The following is a 22406-nucleotide window of genomic DNA, read 5'->3' as shown; positions in this document are numbered from 1 at the left end:
ATCTGCAGTATGTTTCTGCTGAATGTAGCATTTCCTTTTATAATAATAATATATATATATATTTTTTTTTTACCCGCCCTCCCCGGCCAGAGCCAGGCTCAGGGCGGCTAACACCAATAAAATTACAGTAAAACATAATAGGGGGGGAACCCTTAAAATACTGCTTGTTTACATTGTTTTGCTATTTTTAGGTGTTCTGCTCTGATCTTCTTAAGGGGGTAGATCAGGATACTGTATAAAGAATTCCAAATAAATATATACATTAAGAAGTGGTGGGATCTAACTAAAGTTTGCTGAAATGAACATTTCATTTAGGAGCTGCCATCTAGCAGATGTGCAGCAGCTATTTGAGAACAGAAACTCTTACTTGTTGGCATATATTTGTGGAAAGAGGAATTTTGTCACCAGGTCACTGTTGGCATTTATAATGTTTCTCATCGTTGGCCCACACAGCTTCTAACTATGCAGCTGAAGTCATAAGCATGACACTGCAAATATGGAAACTGAGGTTTTTAATAGGGGGAGAAAACCCGCCTAGAAATCATTTGGGAATTTAGACTTTTTCAAACACTCTCTTGTAAAAGTTCCTTCCGTAAGAGTCACCCAAAAAGAAATTCTCATTGAGGCTATCAGCAGAGTGGGTGTTTCTCAGAATAAGCAATACACATTAACTTTTCAAACGCCTCTGCAAAATTTTACCTCGCACAGGAAGCCATGGTAACTGTTGTGTCATAAGCTTCTGCTCCAGTTAAGACTGGGATCTAGCTGCACAGAATTTAGGCTGTAAATTCTTTCTTTCTGCTTCTAAAATTCCTCTCTGCTGGCCAGTTGCAGCTTCATCCATTCAATCTTCTGGAAGGCTATGGAGTTTTAAAAATTAAAAGGTTAAGATTTCCTTCCTTGTGATTAGGGATGGTAAGACATGTGCTTATCCACATTTATTGTACCTTTCCTCCTCACTTCCCAGGCATGGTTTGTGCCTTACTGCTCCATGTCTGAGTGCCCGTTTTTGTGCTCCAGAGCTTTTCCCACCAAAACTTGCTCTTTAAAGCTGAATCAGAGCAAACGGCAATCTGTGGGAAACCCGATTTGCCATTTGTTCCGAGTTGGCTTTAAAGAGCGAGTATTTGCAGAGAAAGGTGTGGGGGTGTGCTTGGACATGCCTGCTCTTGATGTATTTTTAATCCTTGTTGGAAGCCGCCCAGAGTGGCTGGGGAAACCCAGCCAGATGGGCGGGGTACAAATAAATTATTATTATTATTATTATTATTATTATTATTATTATTATTATTGATGGGGTTATACTTCCTCTGAAGGAGCAAGTATGCAGGGGTACTTATGGGGGGTACTTATGGATCCTTGGCAGTCGCTTGAGGCTCAGGTGGCCTCAGTGGGACAGAGTGCCTTCCATCAGCTTCAGCTATGGCCCAGCTATGCCCCTATCTGGATGGAGGTAGCCTAACTTCTGTTGTCTATGCTCTGGCAACCTCTAGGTTAGGTTACTGCGACGCATTATACGTAGAGCTGCCTCTGAAGATGGTTCGGAAACGTTAGCTGGTGCAGAATTTGGCAGCCAGGTTGCTCATCAGGGCAAGGTGGTTTGAGCATATTACACCAATCTTGGGCCCAACTGCACTGGCTGCCAATTAGTGTCCAGACCCAGTTCACAGTACTAGTTTTGACTTCTAAAGCCTCAAACGGCTCAGGACTGCAATAATTCAAGGACCGCCTCCCTCCGTATGAACTGACCCAGACCTTGCAATCATCATCTGAGGCCCTTCTTTGTGTACCTCCTCCATGAGTGGTCCAGAGAGTGGCAACACAAAAACGGTCCTTTTCTGCAGTCGCTCCCCATGTGTGGAATGTTCTCCCCAGGAGGATTTGGCTAGTACCGTCCTTATATACCTTTAGACACCCAGGGGAAAATGTTCCTCTTCAACCAGGCCTTGGGCTGATTAATATCTCATACTCCTTTTAAATGTCTTTGTGGGAAGGGCTGGAGGGAGGGGGTTATGGGTTTGTGGGTTTTTTGTTCTTGTTTTTATAATGTATTTTGTGCTTTTACATTGTATTCTTATGACGTGAAGTGCCCTGAGATCTATGGATAAAGGGTGGTATACAAATTTAATCAATAATAATAAATTTAAAGTATGCGTACCTGTAGCACAAAAGGTGTGCATAAGCCCTAAGTTTCAAACCTCACCAGAAGCTTTTCTTTTAGGAATACTAGGTGCAGAGATACCCAGGGACCACGGGGAAAAACCTGTTTATGTATGCAACGACACCTGCCCAAATGACGCTTGCTCAGAAATGGAAAGAAGATACAGTCCCAACCAAGGAAGAATGGCAGATAAAATTAATGGACTATGCTGAAATGGCAAAACTTACTGGAAGAATAAGAAACCAAAAAGAAATAACAAAGATTGGGGGAAATATGTGGACTAACTGAAAAACTATAGTAAACATTTAAATTAATTAGCAGGATTAATGTAGAACAAGCAGTTAAGTGTATTTGTTAAGGAAACTTTAGATTCTAAATAATAATTGTAAGAAAATTACCACATAAGTAACCACAAAAGGGGGGGAGGGAAGTCAAGTGATGTTATTGGATAGTTTATGCAATTTTAATTATTGTTGTAAAACTGAGAATCGAAATACAACATTTCTTTTTAAAAGAGAAAAATACGTTTCAAACCTCATCTGCTAGCTAGCTCTTATGCATGAATGGCACTCAGAAAACAGCTGCCATAGAAACAAGATTAGAAAGAACCACATGGTAAACATTTTAAATCTACAAATAGCATCTGTACACATAAGAGGAACCAGCCAGTATTATCCTGACTCTCCTGCCTAGATCTGAGTGGTGTGTGTTAAATGCTGTGCTTGCAATTGAGGTTAATACAGCCACCATGTGGTAAGCTTTTTGTGTGTGCAACTACTGCAAAATTATTAGTCACCTATTTCCACCCACACATGCCTCATGCCCTTGTAGTCTCAAACTGAAACTGGCAATTGGACTATGATCCATATGCTAACTGACCAAAACTCAGTTCCCACTTCTGCACAATTCACTTAGGAATAGAGGAAGATGCCTGCTTGGGGAGAGGTTCGCCTGATGTTGTATGATACTGGGTGACTAACAGGTGATTGTGATCTGCGCAAAATGATTTTGCAGGCCAAATTTAGACATCTGGTGGGTCTATAACAAGACCCGTGGGCCAGAGTTTCTCCACAACTGACATAAAACAAGACAGATATCTAGAAAACTGACTTTCGATTTTAAATTTTGTATTAATCAACATGCCACACACCCACAATTAAAATAGACCACAGCTGACTCCAGGGCACCCCAGAGTTATTTACATATGTCTTGGGAGACAATGGAAGAGTGTGCCTTTGGGAGTGAAGGCAAACTGTTGGAGAGTTACGGCGCCTGCTGTGGCTGCTGAGACCGGGAGAGTGTCCAGTTATAGGAAAAGTGTATTAGCTCTAAAACAAAGTGTGATTACTGGTCAGAAGAGGATATTGAACGCTAATTAATTCAAACACTGAATTATTACCCAACATATGAGTTGGTGGGTGCAAGACACCCTAACATGGATTAGGCTAGAGTTAGAATTTAATTGAAGCTTCTGTGTTGAAACTGTGTGTCAGACCCCGTGTTAGGACCTATGCATGACCCATGTGTATTAAGATGTGTGTTAGACAATTTTAATTTACTGGAATAAGCATGTGTGAAAAAACTAATCAAGCTAGGCAAACTTCATAAATGGTGTATAAGACACTTCCAAATCCTGGAATCAACTAGTGTAAAAGCTAGTTAAGAAAAGACTGATTTCTTTTTGAGGTGATAGCCTGGGGATGAGATTCATTAAGACTCAAAGGATCAAGGGAAATCTCATCATGTGAAATCTACAGTTTATCATATGAATCTTTTTCTGTCATGCTGAAGCAAATGCTGTGTATTAACTTTAAAATAAACCTGTGGTTTCTACAGAATCTTGAGTCATTTCATCTGAAGTGAAAATGCTGCTTTTCTCTGTGTGGACAAGTTTTGAACCTTGAACACCCACTAAAATGTGAACGGAGGAACCCCCCCCCCTCAAATTAGCTCCATAATTTGTTCCCATATATGTACTTGTATGAATGCCCCATTAGTGCTCATCAACCCTACCAGCAGCAAGTACCGGAGAACCTGACAGCAGAAGAAATACCGTATTTTTCGCTCTATAAGACGCACAAGACCACAAGACGCACCTAGTTTTTGGAGGAGGAAAACAAGAAAAAATATATTCTGAATCTCAGAAGCCAGAACAGCAAGAGGGATCACTGCGTAGTGAAAGCAGCTGTTCTGGCTTCTGGGATAGCTGCGCAGCCTGCATTCGCTCCATAAGACGCACACACATTTCCCCTTACTTTTTTAGGAGGGAAAAAGTGAGTCTTATAGAGCAAAAAATACGTTATCACCTTTTTGTGGTGGAAACTACAATATAATTTTTTGACGCATGTAGAAAGTGTAAATAGTGGAAGCTGCTAAATCATAATGCAGACAGCTCTTCAGCCCATGAGTTGAATTTTCTTCCGTGAAATGGTTTGGCATTATTTTTTAAGTATCATTCACCTCAAATGAAATTTCCTCTGACATGGAAGCTTGATGGAACAAGCCTGTTTTTATTTTCTTGAGTTTTACAGTGGGGACTCATCTTCCCAAAGAGAGCAGTCCTGTTCCGATAACCACCACTGAGGAAAGTGACTTCATCTGCTTCCTCTGTGTTTGGTTTTTTGACAAGTAAGCACAGGAAACCCTGTACAAGTGGCAAGGCAGAAGGAAGAACCACTCCAACCCAAAGGAGCTAATCAGTCTGGAGCACACAGAGTTGCTGTAGAACCTAGGGATGTAGAAAGTGGAGCAGAGATGCTCGCTGAGATGAAGTGTTTGCATGAAAAGATGCTCGCTGTATTGGTGGTTAAACAGACATCAGATGGGATGTCGTGGTGATATAATTGCATGCGCCATGGAAGCCAAATGTGGAATTAATTTTGTTCTGAAGAACTGGAGTGCCTGTGCCCTGCTCACTGTCACAGTGGTGATGGCAACAATTGGTAAGTCTTACTTTTCACTGAAGGTGTTGCCTTTTCTTATAAAGTCTTTGCCTTTCAGTTTCACCCACATTAAAGGATATGTAGCAAAGCAGCTAGGGAACAGGCAGCATGGACCGGATCATTATCATCTACTTATAATATTTAGACCTAAAGGGCAAATAGCGGCATACATTTATCAAGCCAAATATTTTTAAAGAGGAAGAAAAACCTACTTCGAATAAGCTGGGAGTTGGCCTGAGTATAAATTCCTATCACAGTATTATTTAGCATAGGAATGGGAGACTTGTGGACCTCCAGATATTGCAGGATGATGATACTGTATATATATAACCCGCCCATCTGGCCGGGTTTCCCCAGCCACTCTGGGCGGCTTCCCACAAAACACTAAAATACAATAACCTATTAAACATTAAAAGCTTCCCTAAACAGGGCTGCCTTCAGATGTCTTCTAAATGTTTGGTAGTTATTTTTCTTTTTGACATCTGGTGGAAGGGCGTTCCACAGGGCGGGTGCCACTACTGAGAAGGCCCTCTGCCTGGTTCCCTGTAACTTGGCTTCTCACAATGAGGGAACCGCCAGAAGGCCCTCGGCACTGGACCTCAGTGTCCGGGCAGAACGATGGAGGTGGAGACGCTCCTTCAGGTCCCATCATCTCAGACCATTGGCTCTCCTGGCTGAGGTTGGCTGGGAGTTGGAGCTCAACAGCATTTAGAAGGCGGCAGTTTCCCCTGCTCTGCTTTAGCAGAGTATATGTCTGAATATAATTATGCAAATATGCTCACTTTATAAACAAAGCTATAATGTCTCTCTCTTTTTGAACTCTCTTGGGATTCTGTCTGTCACACCTGTTGAAAAGCATCAGTTCCAGCCCATACATCTTCAGGGCTGTAGGAAGGCTGGTCTGGTGTTTGGAAGACCACTATGTGAAATCTGAATACTTCTGAATACTTCTCCTCTGGTGAAGGAAAGCAGAAGACGGAATTGTCAAGGGTTGGTTGGGTGCAGGTAGATTGACTTCACTAAAATAGTGATCAGACCTGTATCCAAAACACCAGTTTTGTGCAGGGACAATCTAACAATTAGAACAGTTTCTATCCCTCCTGTTAATTTTATTATTATTATTATTACAGTATTATTATTATTATTATTATTATTATTATTATTATTATTACCATTTATATGCTGCTTATATTTAAACATATTAAAACATAGGTTAAAACATCTCAAATAAACAGCAAATACAACATTCTAAAAAAGGTAATTAACAACTGAACAGCCTCCTCTAGTATCAACATAAACATTATGCATAAAAATCAGCTAGAGAAGTGCAAGGAAAATTCACAGTAAGCAACTGAACAAAATATCCTCTAAAAATCAGGAAGTAAAATATTACAAATGAAAATAAACTAAAAAGTGTCATTTATAATAACTTAAAGATAAATTATGGATTGCATGATGGCAGAACAATTTAAAGTTTTACTTGAGGAAACCTCTTTCTTCCACCCTCTTCGGCCATTTGCAATGGAGAATAAATAGATTCCTACTAACCACAATAGTCGGAGAAGACGGTAGGCGAAAGTTCAGTGAAGGTTTACTGAAAAAGGCATTGTCTCCATGGTGTTGAGATGGTGGCCTGTCAGCACATTTTGGAAAACTGCTGAAAAGTCTATTGCAAAAAGGGAATAAGCTGTAATTTTGGCACGTGTCAAAACAGTCATAAAAATCTCCAGTAAATATAATTTGTGTGTATCAACCTTTAGTTTTCAGAAGTGGACTAAAATGGTCCTTTGGGCAGAGGTCTTTCCATTCCTCAAGTAGCAAAACTGTGCTTTATCCTTTTAACATACAGTGGTACCTCGGGTTACATACGCTTCAGGTTACAGAGTCCGCTAACCCAGAAATAGTACCTCGGGTTAAGAACTTTGCTTCAGGATGAGAACAGAAATCGTGCTCCGGCGGAGCGGCAGCAGCGGGAGGCCCCATTAGCTAAAGTGGAGCTTCAGGTTAAGAACAGTTTCAGGTTAAGAACGGACCTCTGGAACGAACCTGAGGTACCACTGTATTGACTGGAATTAGTAGGTCAAACTGTATTATAAACAAACACATGTAATGATAAAGCAGAAGCTCGTTTTGTTGTTACACGAAAAGCAACTTTGGGAGAGGGCAACTGGAAATGGTGATCCAGTAGGTTCTTAACCGTTACTCTACCCACAGTTCCTTGCTCCAAATCACCTTCCAAAGAGAGTCATCCCTACAGGGTGGTTCAGATGCGCATTTGGTCCCATTAAGCACTTGTCCCACAACTATTTTATTTTACAAAATCTACATACCACTAGGTTGTAGTAAAACCTCTAAGTAGTTTGCAATAAATGTTAAGATTATAAATAAAAACAGTTTTAAACTAGCCATTAAAAATATTTGAAAGGTAATTAAAAGTAACACTAAAAAATTACAATGTGTCAACATCTATGTTTTATTTTGTTTTTATGTGTGCTGGAAGCTGCTCAGAGTGGCTGGGGAAATCCAGCCAGATGGGTGGAGTATGAATAAAATTATTGTTGTTGTTGTTGTTATTAATGGATGGACTTGCCTAAACAAAGATATTTGAAGCCGGTGCCAAAGGTGTATCACAAAGGTGCCTGCCTAAATGTCAACAGGCAGGGAGTTCCAAAGTGTAGGTGCTGCCATACTAAAGGATCGATTGCTTACAACTGTAAAATGAATACTGTACAACACTCATAACAGTGTCAAATCTGCAGATTGAAGTGGTTCAGTGAGCACATATGGGGTGAGGCAATCCTGCAAGTAACTGCTTCCAGGCCATTATATACCAATAGTAACACCTTGAACTTGACCCAGTAGCAAATGGACAACTAGCACAGATCTCTGAGCAGTGGTGTTATTATATGCAGACAGGGTCTCGTTCTTGTCAGCCACTGTGCTGCAGCATTCTGCACTAACTGCACTGTTTGGGTCAAGTGCAAGGAAGGCACCACGTAGAGTGCATTGCAGTAATCCAGTCTTGAAGCAATCAGTGTCTGAACTATTGTGGCCAAGCTCTCCCAGTCCAGGAATGGCCAAAGCTATTGCACCAGGAACAGCAGGTAAAAAGCACTTCTAGCCACCAAGGCTACCTGGACCTCTAGTGACAAAGCTACATCTAGAAGTACTTCCATGCTCCCTATCTCCTCCTTCGGGAGGAATGTAGCCCTGCCCAGGTCAGGCAATTGACCATTTTCCTCAGATGTGGGAACCATTCACCCACAGTGCTTCCAAATTTCTTGGATTCAAGCTCAGCTTGTTTTCTCTTATCCATCTCACCACTATGTCCAGGCCCCACACAACTTCCCATTCCGTGTTATGGAGAATTTTTCCTGATTCTCTGTTCCTAATGCCTTCTGCCGAGGTGGTATTTTCAGTAAACAAAGGTCCACCAGACAGTTACGTTTGCTTATAGTATGAATTGGTTCATCCCTCAAATTGCTTTCTAAAAACTCTGGTTCAACATTCACGTTAATGGTTTCTCTAGAAGGCACTCATTATTCTCCCACACCCATTTTAGTCTTACAACAAGCTTGTGATGTACATTAAAGATGATTGGCCCAAGGTAAGCTTCTCAGCTGCGTGGAGAGTTAAACCCGAGTCACCCAAGTCCTGTTCTAGCACTTGGAACCACTACACCAAGACTGGGGAACCTGTGGTCCTCCAGATGTTCTTGAAACCCAGTGCCAATCAGCCCCAGCATGGCCAATGGCAGGGGATGATGGGAAATGTAGTTCAACAAACCCTGGATAACCACCCAGAGACTGCACCACACTGGCCCCATACCACTAAACACGCACACCTAATTGTGCATTCCAGTGAAATGTGAAAATTACAGTGCATGTATCCATTTCCAAAAGAAGATCTTGAATGATTTTGGCAGCCTCTCCAGAGGTTGAGTCTTCTCTTGTGGATAAATTTATATGGTCATGGGCTATGTGCCTTGTTTAACATGTGTTGGTGTCTTATTCACCGGTCTAATCTTTCCCTCAGTTTCTAGAGTAATTACATGGACTGTGTTTATTTATAACATCAACAATAGCAACAACCACAACAATTATATGCCATGGTCCTTTTATGGTTTTGTCTTATGACTGTTTTTAGGATCATTCCCAGCAAGAGGGTCCATTCAAAATAAGTCTGAACAGCATCATGCCAACAGTTCAGTCACAGCAATGATGGTGAAAAATATTAAACCTCAGCTGGCAGAAGGTAATATTGCACACCTGTATTTATTAATTATAGTAAAGCAGATAACAATGCTATTTTACATAAGTTTAGTTGTTAAGGCCCGGAGAGATTAATGACTAAGCTTGATTTAAAAGGAGAGAGAGCTATATCTAGTATGTGAACACACTACACTACGCTACACCTATAGGGTGGATTTAGAAAAGAATTTTACCAATATTTGATTTTGTTTATCTTTTTTTAATGTTTGGTGAGTGCTTAGGCAGTCTCTTATGTTTTTATATTGCAAACTTATTGATATTTGACTGAAGGGCAGTATGAAAATGTAATAAATAATAACATAAAATAAATTGGGTTGCAGAAAAGCTGGAAACAGATGTTTGAAATCAATGAAATTAAAAATTCAGAGCGAATTTGTTCGGTTCATAATTCCCAGCATTTTATTCCAGTTTCAAAATAATTCTCCTTGCGTTTGATACGTTTACCACTTTCTGCAGATTACAGCAACAAAATTACAGTGAAACAATGACCAGACGTATCAGAGGGTATAACTCTCATGATACATATCTCTGCTGTTAAGTTACCTTATAGTATATCTTAATACAAGGGTTACACCGCATCAGTGTGTTTAACAACCTTTCATGGTAGTTTCTTTCTAACACATTGGGAAACCGTGTTTTTATGATTCCTTTTGGATTTTATTAAGGAGTATTTGAGGATTAAAAAAACAGCTTGGTCTCAAATGTAGTCCTCAGATCCAGCTAGGAAAACCTACTGATGGTCCTTTTTTTTATATATCCTTCCAGGCAAATCAAAAACGGATGCAGTGGTTGGCACTGAAGTTATACTGACCTGTCCCCATCAGAGACCTATGATAATGGTATCTTGGAATGCCAACTTAAAGAATGGAACAGTTTGCTATTTATCATACATCAGTGATAGAAATCAAACAGGGGGAAACTGCAGTGAGGATAGCATGTGTTGGTTATCTAGACCAGACAAGGACTCCACCCTTCAGATAAAGTCAGCACAAATATCCAGTGAAGGAATATATAAATGTTCTACAGCAACTGCTGATGGAACATTCAGCCATGAACATAATCTAACCATATTAGGTAAGAAACTCCATGTTCTTTTCCTTACCTATAAATCATAATATGAGACTGCTACATCTATTTTATTGAATCCAAACATTTAAAGCTACTTTTAAGCTACTGGCAACCACTGAAAGCATTTTGCAGTAATATTTAAGCACAACAGTGATAAAAAAATGTATGCAATAAAAAATAACCTAGAAAATTGGATTAAAAACAAATTATTTCTACTTCTGCTCTTCCTTCTAAAGCTGCTGTTACAACTACTACACGTTTATTAATATTTTTTAGCTGTGAACAAAGAACATAGAAATTACATAGTCTTTTCAGACATAGGACTTAAAGCTTCTTCTGTTTCAATCTGCATTTTCAGTGCCTCTTCTCTGCTTTCTTCTCAGCATGACCAAACATGAATATAAATACCAGTTTCAAAATGCTGAAGTACACAAGTTTGAAAAGGATGACAAGGGTGTACAAAAGTGAAATGGGAGGGAGGGAATAGAGCTTGGGAAAGGAAGGTTGAATATATAGCAATATACTGTGCAGAAAATGTAAATTTGTGGTGAGTGAGTCTGCATTTTGTTATCCACACCATTAGCAGGATGTGTTCTGAGGGAACTACTGCTCCTAAAATGTCACAAAATCTCCCTTCCCTGTTTTGGTATCCAACCAGCAAAATTCCTGGGTGTGTGTGTGTGTGTGTGTGTGTTTTCATTAACATTTCACCCTTGGTATTTCAGAAGTCTTTGTTTTCTCTATGAAAGTATGACCCTTACTTTCTCCATGATATCCCTGGCCACTACAACTAACCCCAGAGCTTCCTTCAGTACTATCTGCCTTTCTTGCTCTCTTCAAATATCCACTAGCTCTCTCCTATCAGATTGAAGTGAGGCAGAAGGGGTGTGAAACAGGCATCACTCAGGCCAATCTTAGCCCTGTCACATCATACAGTGGAAGGTCACTCTACACATTCCACACCATTGAACACATAGGGAGATCACACAGGATCTTTCTTCAAATACCTGATATTCTGCAGTAGAAGAAAAATTGGAATGGTGTCTGCATTATTCCAGAATACCGGCAGAATAACGTTGACACCATGTGGAACTCTGCAGGAAAATCCAGAGAAAACATGCATTATAGTGCTTTAAAAGCCATATGCCTCAAGTGAGTCACCTCTTCACACACCTGACTGCTCAGCTTCATAAAACTCAGGCTCCCTCCAACTCTCCAAGCAGTCTCTAAAAACAGCATGATGAGAACTGTAGTCTACACTAGTTCTGAGCTCCATAGACCTTGAGATGGCATCCTGCCACAAGAAATCTCATATTATAAAACATGGTTTTGTGCTTATCGCACTTCTGCCTGTCTGTCCAAACTACCCATTCAGACTCTTCACACTCACTATGTAACCAGCATCACAAATGTCAAATGGAGGAAAACCTTTACAGCTCTATAGTTCCAGTCTGTGCATTCTGCCATTGTTGAAGGATGCTGTTGTAGGATTCCTTATGAAGAGAGAGTTTGGAGGAAATGTACCTGGAGATTTGCCCCACTGGTTTGCCCAGTCTATGAGGACTTAAGCCTTGTTCAGATACTGTATTTAAATTTCTCAGTTTAGAGATTGATTTGGTATCTGACTAACTTTTTATTAGAGGGCAGATCCCTCTACGCTTCTGAAAAAGTGGCTTGTTTTGCCTTTGGAGTGGCAATTTTACAGAGAAAAGTTTGTAGGAATGATGTCAAATTCTTCAGAGGAGCAAACTCTTATCTGACAGAATGCCTGGTTTTAATAATTATTTTAACTGTGTAATGCATTTTATTCTGTTTTATGGTGTGTGTTTTTTTGTAATGGTTTTGGCTACACAAATTTGCACTCCCTGGATGAGAGGCTGCTCCCTGGATGCCTGCAACTTAAAGTCTGTCACGATGTGCACTTGTGAGCTGAGCTGGGAAGAGAGGTTGATTTTTAAGTCAGACTGGGGACGAGGGGAAGAGGGGACTCCTAACAAGTTACAGTTTCCAGGATTCTTCAGTGGAAGCTGTTCAAAGTGGTACGCTACAGCTTTCAGTGCCTAGTGCAGATGAGACCTAATCATGCCCTGGATGAGTCAGTGGCCAGCGACGCTGAGTCAGACCACGAGTTCTTCCTGCTGTAGTGACTCTGCTCATTACATGGCATAGTGGTCAGCAATTCCTGACAGCATGTATAGGAATATGTTTACTCATCAGGTTTCGTAAGGGACTTATTTCTTCCTCAAATGTGTATTTTGGTGCAACATAAGATACCAATAGAATATCATACTCTCCAACATTTCTCTGATGAAAGCAGGGACGTCCTATTAATTTTATTATTTATACCCCACCCACCTAACTGGGTTGCCCTAGCCACTCTGGGCAGCTTCCAACATATGTAAAAACATGGACTGCAAGAAGATCAAACCTATCCATTCTGAAGGAAATCAGCCCTGAGTGGTCACTGGAAAGACAGAAGCTGAGGCTCCAATACTTTGGCCACCTCATGAAAAGAGAAGACTCCCTGGAAAAGATCCTGATGTTGGGAAAGATGGAGGGCACAAGGAGAAGGGGACAACAGAGGACGAGATGGTTGGACAGTGTTCTTGAAGCTACCAGCATGAGTTTGACCGAACTGCGGGAGGCAGTGGAAGACAGGAGTGCCTGGGGTGCTCTGGTCCATGGGATTATGAAGAGTCGGACACGACTAAACAACTAAACAACAACAACAATACATTAAACATTTTTATTTAAAAAAACTTCCCTATACAGGGCTGCCTTTAGATGGCTCGGGAGGCAGATAACTCCATACCCTCCAACATTTCTCCAGTGAAAATAGAACCACCCTAATGAAAAGTGGGACATTCCAGGATCAAATCAGAAACCAGGATGGCTTCTGTAAATCCAGGACTGTCCCTGGAAAATAGGGGCACTTGGAGGGTCTGGAATAGGCAGCTCTGCTACCTTTTATGTCCATCTTTTTATGCCAGGGGTTGGGAACCAGATGTGCATACCCTCCAACGTGCTGCAGCGGAAAACGCCCATCTTCTGGGGCCACAGGACAGGATGGGCATGAGATACGGCTATCAGCTGCCTGTGTTAAGTGTGTGTGGTTGTATGTGTGGATGGGTCTGGTCCTGCTCACTGTGGGATCAAGGCACCCCCACTACTCAAATGCTGTTCCTGACAGCCTTACACTGAGTTAATGCTGTCCACAGCCGCCCAAGCACCCTCCATTTGCCGCTTCTAATCTAGAGTAGGCCTCATCCCACCACTTTGATAACTGACCCTTCGCCTCATTTATTTGTTCCCTCCAGTACCTCCTGAGGTGTCCCTGATTCATGACGACATCAATGGAACTGCCATTTGCAAGGCAGTTGCAGGGAAACCAGCTGCACAGATCTCATGGTCCCCAGGAGGAGAGTATAACACCAAGAGTGAAAATTTGCTTAATGCCACACAGACCGTCACCAGTGTATACAAGGTCAACAACTCTGAGGGGAGCAAAGTAACTTGCTTTGTCTCCCATCCTGCATGGAAGGAGTCCCACAGTATCTCATTAGGTAACCCTAAGAATCTTTTTCGCTGTGTGTTAATTTGTGGTTTCCACTCTCTGATATGTTTTCCCGAGAGATCTCAGGATCACCCCCTTTTCACACCTATTCTTTTGTCAATTAGGACAAAATGTTTGCAACGTATTAAATCTTGATGACTGGGTGGTTTGATGTTCTGCTGCATTTTCCAGGTTACATCTCCCATTTATGTGCCACTGATCTAGATTCAACTTGTATTTACCCTGTTTTATTGTTTTCACACACACACACACACACATTTTTAATTGAATATTTTTGCAATGGGAACCAAAACGAAACACAGGACACAAACCAGTAGCAAATTACTAAACAAAGGTACAGGTAAGGTATGGGATACAAAGTACATCCCCCACCTTCCTTTTTTCCTTTGTCTTTCTGTATTTTTATCAATTTTAATTTTTCACTTTGCACATAAGATTATATAACTCAATACATCAACCACTTTTATTAAAACTATCAATTCAAATTCTTACATTTCACTCCCAAAAATCTTTCCACATATTAAGATGAGATCTTAGGGGGTTATAAACAAAATCTGTTTGACACTTATAAAATCCAAAATGGGTGTCACACATTATAGAACAGATGGAGGATGGAATTCCCTTTGGTTGCATGAATCTGACACATCAGCTTTTCAGCCAAGGAGGAAAGATACTACTTATGTAAGAATTTCCAAGAAGATTCCCTTAATTGGGCCAAAAGAGTTTTTAAAGTTCCCCATTTTTCATTAGAGATTATTACTTTCCCAGGGAACTTTTAAAAAATATTTTAAATTTATTATTTTTCTTTATAACATTTTGAGTGCATTTTTTTTATCTCAAAAGGCAAATCATAATGTTCCTTTTCAGTATTTTTTTATCAATGTTCTTACTGTATGCCACTCTGGATGCATTTTTGTCTAGAAAAATGGGATAAAAATAAAATGAAATAAAAATCAATTTACTAATATCCACTATTATCCTTCTTCTGGTGGTGTGTTCCAGGGATCTTGGGTTTAGGGTTCACATTTTGGCCGGTAATATTACTAAAAAGTAGAAAAAATTCCCCAAATGATTGTAGTTCCTTTTCTGTCTAAGGGCCAGATCTGGTGTAATGTTTTCCTTCAGAGGCAGCCTTTTGGAATTATTCCCATGGAAAATTCTGCATGGAACAGTTTAGATCAGCAATGGACATTTAATATTTTATTGAGAGCTGCCTAGAGTGGCTGGGACAGCCTGGTCAGATGGGTGACGAATAATAATAATAATAATAATAATAATGCTTATTTAATATGCTCATGTTGGACTGTTGCCAAGTCCTATTGCTTGCAGAGATTTTCTAATGTTCTCCATATCCATTGGAAATCAATCCCAAAGCACTGCCATGAAGGTAAATATTCTGCTGGAAACTGATAGTGCCTAAATGAAAAAGCTGCACGGTTCACAACAGTGGTGGGAAACTTAGGCCTTTCACATGTTTGCCTGGAGCTGATGGGAGTCAGAATTCAACATTATCTGATTCCACACCCCTGCAGCAGTATTCCAAAAACAGTATTATAATTCCGGGCAATTGTCCTTCATAAACATCTATCCAAGAATGCTTTTCATAGGAATTCATAAGAAGAGGGTGGCTGACAATCATGTTTCTTAACTTGGATGCATTCAGTTAATGGATGCCAAACTTTAGAAAAGTTGTCCTTCGTTTTCAGATGGTGTAGGGTTTGGGTATATTTTGTTAAGTTTTTCCATTAAAGCAATGATCTGGAGGTGCCAATAGTCTTGCAAGTCACCTGAGGGTGCCTTTGGCCCCCATGAGTCTGGCTGATGCAAACAGGAATCAAAGTAGCTCTTTATAAAGAGCTTTTTTGGGCAAAGATGTTGAGCTTTTTTTTTTTTGCCCAAAGTTGTTGAGCTTCCCCCCCCCCCTCCAAGTTGTTGTCAAAATCTAAACTTCTGACATGGAGTGCCATGGATTCCAGCGATTTCCACCCAAACACTGCTTCCAGAGGCCAAAGCATTGTCTGGGAAATTCCGGGCATATGGCAAGCTTAACTCAGGGCATTGCAAGGGTAGGTATCTCCTGTGGATATGCTTATATGCATTCTCCCAAATGTGCACTGATGGGGTTTGAAATGGGGGTTTGTTCCACAGGTTTGCCATGTTTCTAAATCAATTGTCTTGCCTAGGTCACTTTCCCATGGTTGTCTTAAGCTATCTGTGGAACCCAGTGAGGTTTCCAAAAGAATCCTATATACACTGGAGAGTAAGCCCTTATCAGGGGACGCAGGTGGCGCTGTGGGTTAAACCACAGAGCCTAGGACTTGCTGATCAGAAGGTTGGTGGTTTGAATCTCCATGACAGGGTGAGCTCCCGTTCTTCAGTCCCAGCTCCTGCCAACCTAGCAGTTCGAAAGCACCTCAAAGTGCAAGTAGATAAATAGGTACTGCTGTGACAGGAAGGTAAACAGCGTTTCCGTGCGCTGCTCTGGTTCGCCAGTGGCTTAGTCATGCTGGCCACATGACCTGGAAGCTGTACGCCGGCTCCCTCAGCCAATGAAGCGAGATGACCAATGCAACCCCAGAGTCGGTCACGACAGGACCTAATGGTCAGGGGTCCTTTACCTTTAAGCCCTTATCAAATACTGAGTTTTGCTTTAGCATAATTTCAAAACTAGTTAAATACCTTGTTGTTTGGGCCTGAGCTTCAGGGGGTACATACAAATTCTAATCTGCAACTGTTATCTTTTGTTGACTGATCTATTTATTCCATCCATTACACCCATGTCTCCTAACTGGCATTTCTTGCACCTTGCATATTTCCAGGTGAACAAAGTAAAAAAAAGGAAGATGTAACAATCACCATTCTATTTTCCAGCCTTGCTGGTGTCTTGGGAATTTTCCTGCTTTCAGTTTTCATCTACCTCCTCTATAGAAGGTATGTATGCCAAAGTCCTAATATAAGCCAGTTCTATAGCTCTGTACAATCGGTCAGCTGCCACAATGACCATAAATTCAACTTATTACAGAAAAACAGCAAGGCATTATTTATACAGCTTTCTGCCTCTGGGACTAGAAGGTGGTTCATAGGATAGAATGTAGGAAGTCCTTACAGAGACAAGAAAACCAAGAAAAGTAGTTGTGACTAGGTTGGGGAGAAATCTATTTAGTTCTTTGAATTTCAACATGAACCAACTTAATTTGCACTTCCCAAACCAATTTGTCAACCAAAATGCAGCCATCCTTAAAAATTCACACTTCTCTGATTTTTTCAGTCTGTTCTCCAACCAAAACACGCATACAAAATTGCATATATTTGTGAAAATAATAAGGAAAATTCATTTGGCTGGGAGAAATTGTTTGCAAAATTACCTTAAAAATGTGTGCAAATTCTCATGCAGACCGTTTTTTTTAAAAAATATATATATTGCAAGCCGATGTGGAAAATGCTATAATGAACTGAAAATTGAAAAACATGGGAAACTGAGACAAATGTTAATTGACAGATTAGTCAGTCCCTATTTCTAACAAGTGGGACGCAGGTGGCACTGTGGGTAAAACCTCAGTGCCTAGGACTTGCCGATAATATGGTCGGCGGTTCGAATCCCTGCGGTGGGGTGAGCTCCCACCATTCGGTCCCAGCTCCTGCCCACCTAGCAGTTCGAAAGCACCCCTAAGTGCAAGTAGATAAATAGGTACCGCTTTATAGCGAGAAGGTAAACGGCGTTTCCATGCGCTGCGCTGGTGCTGGCTCACCAGAGCAGCTTCGTCACGCTTGCCACGTGACCCGGAAGTGTCTTTGGACAGCGCTGGCTCCCGGCCTCTTAAGCGAGATGAGCACGCAACCCCAGAGTCGGTACCTTTACCTTTACCTTTATTTCTAACAAAGTAGTGGTGATACTCTATATTGGCAGTGGAATGTGTATGTGTATTAGGATCAGTTGTAAGATATTTCAATGGGTACACTAGATCTGAAATTATCCTAGGGTCTTATAGATGACATGTTGATCCAAACCCATTTTGCATGGTATCTGGAAGAAGGAATCTGATTATACTCTCCCCTCCCTGCATATGCCAGAAAAAGAGAAGTTGCTGCAACCAAAAGTCCTGAAACAATGTCAAGACCAAGCATCCAGGTAAGACCAAGGAAATAATGAGAGATTTGCTCTGAAACCAATTTTTGGTGTTAAAAAGGGCACAATACTTTTACCATATGGTATAGACATATACAGGCTGCTAGCTGTGTTGCCAATCATGCTCAAAAGCCACCAGAAGTGCACAGTCATAGTACTCAGTACAAATTAAATGTTTCCTGGAAGCCACCTCACACTTATTGTGGGCAGTCCTCACCGTGTGTCCACTTATTCTGAGGATACATCAATCTATGTGTATTCTTGCCTTCCTTCCTTCCAATCTTCTCTTTTCTGAAGACTTCTCTTCTGAGAGGGGAGATCCCATGTATCCCCCAGGTGTTGTTAGTACCACCGTATGGTCCCTATCAGAATTGCTCTCCATCCCCTCCCTGGCTGCTTGCAATGAGAGGAAAGCTTCCATTTGGTCAATAGATTATATACCCTGGGCAGTTTAAGATTATTTTTTACAAAATTACATTTTGTTTTCTTAATGGTAAAAAATTTTTTCGATGACTTTTCTATAACTCTTGAAAATCATGTGGCATAAGAAAGAAAGAAAGAAAGAAAGAAAGAAAGAAAGAAAGAAAGAAAGAAAGAATAAACAATACTCTGACCATCTGACTGGATTGCCCCAGAAACACAAGCATGAATTTATTACTAGCTGTCAAGAACTTTTCAGTGCAGAAAATATCCACACAATTGAGTCTACTGCTAATCATAATTCCATACTTTATTAACTTTAATATTGCCACCCACAGTGTATTTCACAAAATAAAAACTCTGCAGTATAAGGGGAATCTTTTCTCATTATTTCTATCGGGGTGGTGCAAGTGTGGGGGGGTAAGTCAGAACATTTTTCTGCATATCATGAGATGAAAGAAACAAATGGGGTTGTGGCAGCTTCCTTCATGTTTTAAAATGCTTCAGAGTTTTACTTAGGTGACAAGCCATGTTTTCTTCTCAAAGGGGTGCACTTCTGTTTTGTAGGAGAGTGAGTTGGAGCCATATGCCATTTTCGTACAAGTGGAAAATGTGATCTATGAGAAAGCAGGTGACTTCCCACAGAGTGAATGACACTTCCCACCAGAGCTCTTTTCTTCAACATGAAACAGTGTCTGACTTGAACTGTGTAAGAGAAAAATACATGGGCAGGGGGGTCATTAACACCTTACAGTGACCCTCCCATGGACATGGGTACATTTTGGCTTTCTGTATCCTTCCCACAAACCCAACGCCTTGTTGTCTCTCTCTGCCAATGCCCCATACTTGTCGAAAAAACCAGAGTCAATTATCTGTATGTAAAAGAGGCTGAGCAATTTTGCACCTTTTCTCCAGGCTCTGTGGAATTCTTCCAAGAACGCTGCTGGCCTTAAATATTCTGCTCTGCATCATAACGAATCTTCTTTTTCTCAGATTGACTGCATTTTTCCAGTCTAAGCATTCAGAAAGCCGTTTCGAAAACTATGACAAGAGGTGATTCTAATTAATTGTCACCATCTTTCTGCCTAATCCAAGCAGACCATTCACTTTAATATGGGGCATTAAGTACAGGTTAAGAAGATCAAACGTATCCATTCTGAAGGAAATCAGCCCTGAGTGCTCACTGGAAGGACAGATCCTGAAGCTGAGACTCCAATACTTTGGCCACCTCATGAGAAGAGAAGACTCCATGGAAAAGACCCTGATGTTGGGAAAGATGGAGGGCACAAGGAGAAGGGGACGACAGAGGACCAGATGGTTGGACAGTGTTCTCGAAGTTACCAGCATGAGTTTGACTAAACTGCGGGAGGCAGTGGAAGACAGGAATGCCTGGCGTGCTCTGGTCCATGGGGTCACGAAGAGTCGGACACAAATAAACGACTAAACAACAACAACAACAAGTACAGGTTGAACTGGGAAGGGCTCTCAGGGCCAAATCACTCTTTAAGAGCACTGTTCTAAAAAGGGGACCATGTGTTGATGTGCAATGCAGGGGGTTGCACTAGATGACTACAATTTTATGGTTCTAAGGACCATATAACCAGCATTCCAAGGAATTGTGCCACGGAAGAAAATAACTGATCTTTCTCTGACTGACAGACCTGGAAGTAAGACATGCTCCTGGAAGACCGCATCCTGCAGAAGGACAGCTTCTTCCTAAAGTTCTCTGGATTATGTTCTACATGTCAGTGAGGTTAACAGGGAGAGAGCAGGTATGGTGTTGTCAACTGAGTCAGACTTCGAGAGCGAGCTAACCTACCAAATAGAATTGTTGTGAATGGGCATGTTGCCCCAAACTCCTTGGAAGAGTGGAATTAAAATATAGTAACTAATAGTAATAGAACTAGTGATAGCTCAGACTCTTAATCTCAGGGTTTGCGTTCGAGCCTCACAGTGGGGAAAAGATTCCTGCAATGCAGGGGTTGGGTGACCATTGTGGTCCCTTCTAACTCTACAATTCTCTGATCCGTGAGAGAAAAGTGCTTGTAGCCCTATGTGACAAAGTGCCTTATGAAGCTTCTCAGAAGTTAATGGCTGTATGTTGTCTATACTTTGCCATTAGTGAAGAAATAGCTCTTCACAGATCAAGAGCAGAAAGGGGTTTCTTAGGTTATGCATAGGAACCGAAGAAGAGCCCTGTGCAAAAGCCTATCTATATGGCATCCTGTTTCTCACAGTAGCCAAAAAGATTTCTATAGGAAGCCTATAAGAGGACACAAGTGCAATAGTGCTTTCCCTTCAGCAACTGGTATTGAAAAAAATGTCCCCTCCAACACAGGAGATAATACACAGCTTTCTGCTGTTTAGACTCATCAGCTGAGCACGCAACAATGTTCCTTGATTCTCTGAGAGCTCTAAAGTAAGAACTGGATCCAAATGTAATCAAAAGAAGGAAAAGGAACCCAATTGAATTAGAGCAATAAGGATGTGAATCAGGATTGGGTTCAGGCTTAAGGGGGTCCTCTGATGAACCCCCTCCTCTGTCAGTGGGCCTTAGGAGGCTTGTCCAGCTGTGGTAGCAGGTCTAAGTTGCACTGGGACACTGTGTCAAGCCACCCAGAGCAACACTAGGCTTGGGGGAATTACAGGAAATTTAAAGGATAACTAGATACAGCCTCCAGCACAGGCCCAGGGCAGACATTAGGAGTGAGCTTTGGTTGCTGCCCAAGGATGCCATGTATCTTGGTCCTGATATGAATGTAGGTTTAACAGCAGCAACAACAACAAAGTAATCCATAATGTCCTTATATTACCTTGTCAAGAGTCACTAGGTAGCATTTCAACCTCATGTTGTGGGAGAAAAACATTGTTGTGCACATGGCAACAGGGGTCTCTGTGCATACTTTGGGTATGCTTTCCTTGGAATAAAGATAGCCAGAGACTTGTGATGTCTTTGTGATTTCCACAGACAACAAAACAGGCCACTGGGTGTTCCCAGCTCCACCTGTGAGAAGGGAATGGCTTTTCTTCTCTCACATTAACTCCCAGCTTTGGGATGTGGGAAGGCTCAGCCCTGGTTTCCAATGGCTTTCCTTCCATAACCACCCATCTATTGACAGACATCTCCTTAACAAACCATGGTCATTTACTGCTCTGCCAGGGCCATCAGGGTAACCTGCACCAATCCTGATTGTTCCATTAGTGCTCTTCTGACCAAATCTCAGCATTAGAACCTAAAATCGCAAGGCTGTTCAGATGGCGTCTAGACTAGCCCCTGCCCCAAAATGGACAATGTTCCTTAGACCTCTTCCACTTGCTTTCCCTTAACAGGTCTGGAAACCTGTTTTTTATATAATTCTCAAGGAACCGAACGTTCATTGATAAGCCAATGTGGTGTAGTGGTTAGGGTGTTGGGTTAGGACCTGGGAAGCCAGAGTTCAAATCCCCACACTGCCATGAAGTTCACTGGGTGACCTTGGTTAGACACATCAAAAAAGCAATTCAGTTCAACACGTTGTAAACTACATACAGGGAAATCCTGCTGGCAAAAGACGGGATTCCACAGTGCCATCTGGTTTCACAGTGTTATAATGCATATAAAGTGCTTTGTTGTAGCATTCATATCATATAAAGCTTGTGCCAGTCACAGCCTAACTTACCTCACAAGGTTGTTGTGGGGATTAATTGAGGAGGGGAAAACCATGCATGCCACCTTGAGCTCTTTGGAGAAAAAAAGTGATATGTAAATGCAACTAATAATAATAATAATAATAATAATAATAATAATAATAATAATATTGAACCCATCCATTTTACTGAATGTGTGCAATCTAATTTGATATTT

At 41.2% G+C, this 22406-nt stretch overlaps 1 protein-coding gene across 2 annotated transcripts; it reads left to right on the top strand.

Annotated features, from left to right (window-relative positions):
- Nucleotides 1-4495: 4495 nt before the first annotated feature.
- On the top strand, nt 4496-20465 carry CD200R1 (CD200 receptor 1). 2 transcript variants are annotated; one of them, XM_081908531.1, is made up of 7 exons: nt 4496-5103; nt 9250-9357; nt 10140-10448; nt 13760-14005; nt 16888-16947; nt 18088-18145; nt 19130-20465. In XM_081908531.1, exons 1-7 carry the CDS (start codon nt 4941-4943, stop codon nt 19176-19178), a joined length of 993 nt encoding a protein of 330 aa, XP_081764657.1. In that variant the 5' UTR covers nt 4496-4940; the 3' UTR covers nt 19179-20465. The 2 variants fall into 2 exon arrangements, with proteins under 2 accessions (XP_081764657.1, XP_081764656.1); XM_081908530.1 differs by having other exon boundaries at nt 4497-5103; nt 16836-16947.
- Nucleotides 20466-22406: the final 1941 nt, after the last annotated feature.

Source organism: Podarcis melisellensis, assembly GCF_964234715.1.
Source record: "Podarcis melisellensis genome assembly, chromosome: 4".
Classification (NCBI taxonomy): domain Eukaryota; kingdom Metazoa; phylum Chordata; class Lepidosauria; order Squamata; family Lacertidae; genus Podarcis; species Podarcis melisellensis.
Note: the sequence above shows the minus strand (reverse complement) of the source record. Positions and strands in the feature narration are given on the sequence as shown.

What these genes read in the sequence shown, in the direction of transcription:
- CD200R1 (XM_081908530.1), top strand. Translation starts at nt 4,941, where the DNA reads ATGAAAAGATGCTCGCTGTATTGGTGGTTAAACAGACATCAGATGGGA. An exon ending in ATCTACCTCCTCTATAGAAG is followed by an intron (nt 16,948 to 18,087) that starts GTATGTATGCCA and finishes TGCATATGCCAG; the next exon opens with AAAAAGAGAAGTTGCTGCAA. An exon ending in TGTCAAGACCAAGCATCCAG is followed by an intron (nt 18,146 to 19,129) that starts GTAAGACCAAGG and finishes TCTGTTTTGTAG; the next exon opens with GAGAGTGAGTTGGAGCCATA.